Source organism: Nannospalax galili, unplaced genomic scaffold, assembly GCF_000622305.1.
Source record: "Nannospalax galili isolate Female #2095 unplaced genomic scaffold, S.galili_v1.0 scaffold34, whole genome shotgun sequence".
NCBI classification, from domain to species: Eukaryota; Metazoa; Chordata; class Mammalia; order Rodentia; family Spalacidae; genus Nannospalax; species Nannospalax galili.
The window spans coordinates 8,770,404-8,776,799 of record NW_008338996.1 but is presented as its reverse complement, the minus strand read 5'-3'; the positions used below and the strand labels follow the sequence as shown (position 1 = coordinate 8,776,799).

Here is a 6,396-nt window from a genome sequence, read left to right as displayed (position 1 = left end):
AGAGAGAGAGAGAGAAAGAGAGCGCTCATATAAGCCAGGCTGGCATCCCACTATGTATTCAAGGGTGCTGGGATTATAGGTGTGTGCTATTACACCCAGCTTTTTTTTTTTTTTAATGTGGTGCTAGGGATCAGACCCAGGGTTTTGGGCATGCTAAGTAAGAATCTAAGTTTCCAGGTGGTGCCAGTGTTGCAAGTCCATGGTCCACACTTTAACTAGCAAGCTTAAACTCCTGTCTGTTAGCTTGAGTACTTAGCCACCTATTCATCATCTAACTTTAGTTTGGAATTTTCACTCAAAGACAAAGGGAACACGGGGTCATCTCGACAAGATGGTGATAAACTGAGGTCTGGAGAGGTAGGTACTCTTGATACCTACTGTGGGTTGGTGGCTTGCTTGTCTGGTTTTGATTGGGAACCTTGGAGACCTCAGTGACCGGCTCCTCACAGTCCTGGCAGCATAAACAGAAGATCTTCAAGGCCAGGTTTTGGCGGGGTGCTGTAGGAGGTAAAAGGATGGGGAAAATAGATTCTGGGACCCAAATTTCATGCACTCATTGGAAATATACCAGTGTGTGTAGGTGGAGGGACATTATTGAGTCGGGCTTTTCCAAGGAGGCATGATACTTCTATGTTTTCCTATGGCCAGGAAGTCCAGGCTGGTTCCTTTTACCTAAACTACCTTTGTGTGTATGGGGTGTGTGTGTGTGTGTGTGTGTGTGTGTGTGTGTTCACATATGTGCATGTGGAAGCAAGAGGTCGACATCAGATACCTTCCTCAACTTCCTCTACCTTTTTTTTTTTGAGATAGATTCTCTTACTGGACCTGAAGCTTGCCCATTTGGTTAACCTGACTGACTAGCAACTCCCCAGGGATCTTCCTGCTGCTGCCTGTGTCTCCCTGTGCTGGGATTATAAGTGCCTGCTGCTGAACCCAGCTTTTTATGTGGATGCTGGGGTCCAAACTCAGATCCTTATGGCATGGCAAACACGTTACTAAGCCCAACTGCCCCCTCTGTACATGTTCTTACCCATAGAGAGGAGTCGAAGGTTTTACTCTGCCAGCTGGATTACTCTGGAATCTCCGGTGTTGAATTTAAGCCCAGTTCACCAGGAAGGGCTCTTTCCTAATTAAACATGAGACCACAGCTGAAAAGTTCAGTCCTTCGACTGTGTCCACACTCCAGCTGGGACCCACCACAGCAGAATCCCAGCTCCTGCAGAAATGGATCACTGGTGATCAGCTTTCAGATGACTCTGTGCCCTACCCTGTTTCTAGGTGCATTCTTATGTGGATTCTTGGACTTTCTTGAGCCCCACTTTTACTGTGGGGAAATGGGAATGTAGTGACTATTTCACAGAAGCAAAGGGTTAAATATGTGCAAAGTGACTCCGGGACAGTAAGGCTCAGTCGATGCTAGTTTCACTTCTGTCTTCCCTCCAGAGCTCATTGCTTCCAAGTTATCCCAGCTCCAGGGTTCCATATAAATGTGGAAAGAAGGTACACAATCATGTACCTTTAAATCCTGACTTTGATACTAACTTGCTGTCTGACTTTGGGTAAGCCCCTGTATCTCAGATCCCTTCTCAGTGATAAACAAGAAGTTAAACTGGGTAATTCTGTCCAAGATTTTCCTGTGCTGATGGTTCAGGAGTGTCCTTGTTTGTTTCTTCATTGCTGTGACAAAACACTCGGACCATTACCATCTTGGGGAGGAAAGGGTTTATTTAGCTTACATATCCTGGGTCACAGTTCATCCAGGATCCCAGGGTAGGAACTCAGGGCAGGAACCTGGAGGCAGGAGTTGGAGCACAGACCATGGGGGAACGATGCTTACTGGCTTGCTCCCTTGGCCCCTGCTCAGCCTGCTTTCTTATGCAACACAGGTCCACCTGCCAGGGGGTGGCACCACCCACAGTGTGCTGGGCCCGCCCTCATCACTCATCAAGAAGATGCCCTTCAGACATGGCCACAGGCCAGTCCAATAGAGGCAATTCCCTGATTGAGGCTCCCTCAACCCAGGTGTTTCTTTCCCCATTTAATGATTAATACAGAAGCTGGAATTGTCCTGTTAAAATGCACTATATCACACTTCTGGTCAATATTTCAAGTGACAGGAAAGGGATGGATATGAGAGATGAAGAAATATAGTGTTGAAGAGATGGAAACCTTGGAATAGAAGAAATTCTAGTTCTAAATAAAACAATATCTGGGGTGGGCAAGATGACTCAGTAGTTGAAGGTGCTTGCCCTGAAAGCCTGATTGACCTGAGTTTGATTACTAGGACCCACATGGTAGAAAGAGAGAATCAGCTTCCATAAGTTGTCCTCTGACCTCCACATGCATGCTGTGGCATGTGCACATACACACACATACACACACAATAAATAAATAATAAATAAATAAACTATAATAAAAACAGTATTTGAGGGGCTGTAGAGATGGCACAGAGGTTAAGAGCACTGGCTGCTTTTGCAGAGGACCCAGGTTTGATTCCCAGAATCCACATGGCATCTAACAACCATCCATATTCCAGTTCCAGGGGATCCTATGCCCTCTTCTAACCTCCATGGACACTGTACAATATGAGTGTGCTTACTCACATGCGGACAATACACTCGTAATAAAGATAATAAAATATTTAAAAAAGTGTCTGAAAGAAAAATGAATACTGTGCAATTAACAATGGAAAAGTAGAAGAAATAATGACTGAAAAGGATGATCGAAGTTATGCTAATTGAAGTAGAATGAAAAAGTACTTGAGAAGAATGAGCCTCGCAGAAGGGAGCTGAAGGTGCTGTTATCACTAACACACACGTTCAAGGGAAAGAGGGAGGGAGGTGCGGCAGTGAAAATGCCTGAAGCATGAACTGTAGATTTTCCTCCCATGTTTGATGAAAAACACCAACCTAAGGACTCGGAGTACACCATGAAAAATGTAAAATTACACCTTTCATAAAACTCAGATAGCTAAAAACTAAGTGGAAAAAAACTTTCAAACTTTAAAACCACCACCACCACCACCACAATTGTCATCATTAGCACCAGCAGCAGTAGCATCACACAAATGCATGTAAGGGAAAGAGAAAAGACGAGAACGATAGCTGATTTTGCTCTAGAAACAATGCAAGCCAGAATACAATGGAGTAACATCTTAAATGCTGAAATAAAAGGCCCAGAACGCCTGTGGAAATACCTTTCAGTAGTTTTGAAGAATTAAGACATTTAAAAACAAACAGCACGGTAAGAATTTGTGCTCAGAAGACTCAGGCTATTAAAAATGCTCAAAGTTTGTGGGAAAATGCTGCTGGGTAGAAATCCCTATCTACAGAGAAGGATGAACAGGAAAAGAGATGGCAGAGATGTGAGACGTTTATTCAAAAGGGTTTTCCCTTAATTTTTCCTCCCTGAAAATCTGAGTCGTTTCTCATATTTCTAAGAAGAAGATCCTAAGTTCTCACCTGGGTCTTAAGACATTCTGTAATCAAGTTATCGTATTTCCCATCTTTTTCAACCCCAACCACGTCCACAAACACTCTGTCTTCGATTCATGTGACTCCCCCATTAGTTCCATTCAAAGCATACTGGCTACTCGCTGAGTGAAAACCCACCAAGCTCCCAGGACAGGAACGTATGCTTACTTTTTCCTCTCTTTGGAAGGATGTTCTTGGATATAGCTATTTTCTTTCATTACCTTCAAGTTTTAGTTTTTTTAGTTTACCTTTTCTAGTGACTGTCTACTACATTTGAAACCTGCATCCCTCATCTTGCACCTCCTAATTTCTATCTTCCCCTTCCTGTTATTTTCTAATACTATATAATTCACTTACTGTGTTTAGTAATCTGCCTGACTTCAATAGATCACAAGTCATGGGGGTCATGGACTTGATTTTTGCACTGTTCTCAGTGTCAGTACCTAGCACAGTGTAGATGGTCAATAAATGTTTGTTGAATGAACGAACTAGCATCAGTTTCTCTTTTGTCTTGAGCTTTGCAGGCTAAGGAGGTAGTAGTAAATTGAGTGGTAATTTTTGTTCCAGGAACATCACAACCTGTGGGACAGAGTCACCTCCCCCCCACCCACCTCTTGCTCATGTGCTCGGCTGAATCCTGATGGTTTTGTAAGTTCATCTTAGTTCTGTTCTCTATTTACTGGTGGGAGCTATTTCCCTCCCTAACTCACTGCATATCAAATCTATTTTTCTTGTGCCTATACTCCTCATTTTCCAGAATAGTCTTCTCATTCACTTGGGCTCCAGAACTGGACACCTACTGCCTCCTACCATCCCCTACACTTACCAGTGTTTGGGCTTTAATTTCCCAGTATCTTCTCAATCTATTGTTACCATCTACTGCCATTTCCCTTGCCAGAGCCACAGCTACAATCACCTCTCATCTGGAACACTGCCCAAACTTTCTCCTTGGCTGTTCCCTCCACCTCAAGTAGGACTTACATGGCCGAAGTGCAAATCTGATCCTATTCTATCCCAAGGCCTTCAGAACTACTCCCCAGACCCTTGGATCTAAGTTCTTCTGACTCCCTTGTTAATCTCTCCAGCCTGAGCTTCTCTTGCTTTGCTCCCCATGCTGTAGCCGTGAGAGATGCTTGATGGGCAGTTCTCCCAATCACACTTTTGCTAAAAGATCAGATTCATATACTTGCCCTGCAACCTGGGATGGTTTTACGTCATGCCTTTGCACACCAAATTTGAACACTCAAAGTAGGAACTTCAGAAAGCTGTCTCTACACCTAGGATGAGGTCCCATGCCACTTCCCCAGCTCACCATGTTTCTCATGTCACAGTGTATTACTGTATAGACAATTGACTCAGAGTCAATTATGAAGAGTCATCGCTCCATAATTAGTTGTTGAAAATATTATAACTGGCTGCTTAGTTGTCAACCATCAGGATGGTAGCCTGAATCTTTCCCCATTATTTAGTATACATTTTGGAGAACTTACTATCCTCCAGGCACTCTTTGGTGGTAGAGATTCTGCAATGAACAACGAACAAGATGGACAGATGTCCCACTCATATGAAAGCAAGGATAACAGACCCTGAGTAGGTACTTTGCAAATATTTAAACAAACACAACCTCTGACTGCTGGACAACTATGAGTCAGATTTCCCTTTTGCTAACTGATCTTTAGCTTCCTACGTATAAGCTGTTCCTCATGGTGAGGTACACCCAGCAGGCTAGACACAGGCGTCTCCATTGTGTGGAATCTTTGGACCAGAAGGGGATATCTGGTGGTGAACTTAGCTCCATTCCCACTAGTCTTTTTGGATCTGTTGTCTGGTGAGTTTTTCTGTAAGATCTGAGCCCGGATGTATATCACTGTGAGCTTACTTTAATGAATTTATTTTCCAGGGTTCATAAACAAATAGAAATTTATATAAGGCAATTAGATGTTTTGTTTTGGAGATGCACCATTTAACAAACACCCTTGCCATTAATTTGCTTAGTCTGCTAATTGCTTTATTTCTGACTTTCTTCACTTATTTAGACACTTGCCTCATCCTGCTGCTTTGTTTCAGATTGTCTTGCACATGTGACCTGAAGAAGGATGTACTTCCTAAGGAAAGAGTGGACCTGCAGGTCTGACCAGCTCCCAGCTCAGGACTGACCTGAGAACTAATGGTTAAACTTCTGCTAAGTTGGTGGTTTATTTGCATAAAAAGGAAATTAATGACACCTTGGTTTGGGCACTTCAAAACCTTCATAAGCACTTGTTCTGTCTTGTTAAATAATACAACAGTCACTCCACTTAGCCCGTGTCCCAGAGTGAGTGACTTTCAGGTCACAGATCATATGGCTTCTTGTGTTTCTGCTTGGTTAAGGTATTCAAGACTCAGCAAGCGGACACGTTGCTTTCGCCTGTTTTTTCCTAACTGTAGTGTGCTCCTTCCTGTTTGTCATGAACCCCTCTGCCTGAAGTTGTTACCTCTTTCTGGAAAGACAGGTCGTTCATACTCATATTCCCATGATGCACATTCTCATGTGTGTACTTAATGGCAAAATTTCATGGTGGCTATTGTGATGAATTTTTGACGTAAAACATCAGAGGTTCAAGAGGGATGCTTCAAACAAGAGAAGAAAACAACAACGAAAAATCCTCAACACAGGGCTTCTTTGAAGAAAAAGGACAAAAGAAAAGTGAAAGATTGTGCGCCTACTCACACCTTCAGAAACCTACTTTCTTTGCCTCTTTGTCTACCCAACTTTTCCTTTACACCCACTTAGGTTCCCTTTATAGCTCTCCCTGGCTGCCTAAACACTTGCTTCAGGGGCCTTTTTTTTCTAGAACAGAACAATTATAACACTCAATAGCTCTGTAGCCCAGAAATGACTTATTCCTCCCGACTTCCTCTGAAGAGCCACAGGCAAGCACAG

The 6,396-nt window shown here is 43.2% G+C and overlaps 1 protein-coding gene and 1 long non-coding RNA gene across 2 annotated transcripts in view; one reads left to right on the top strand and one right to left on the bottom strand.

Annotated features, from left to right (window-relative positions):
* Tex48 (testis expressed 48) overlaps positions 1-1,034 on the bottom strand; it is a 3,969-nt gene extending 2,935 nt beyond the window's left edge. Inside the window, exons 1-2 of the mRNA XM_029563685.1 lie at positions 1,031-1,034; positions 379-498 (exon numbers count right to left, since the gene is read on the bottom strand). Coding sequence (XP_029419545.1) covers positions 379-498; positions 1,031-1,034 — 124 coding nt within the window. The remainder of the gene's footprint in view (positions 1-378; positions 499-1,030) is intronic.
* Positions 1,035-4,039: 3,005 nt separating this feature from the next.
* Positions 4,040-5,697, top strand: LOC115070459. The gene is made up of 2 exons (XR_003849614.1): positions 4,040-4,121; positions 5,541-5,697. It is a non-coding gene; the product is annotated as an uncharacterized LOC115070459 (long non-coding RNA).
* The last annotated feature ends 699 nt before the right edge of the window (positions 5,698-6,396 follow it).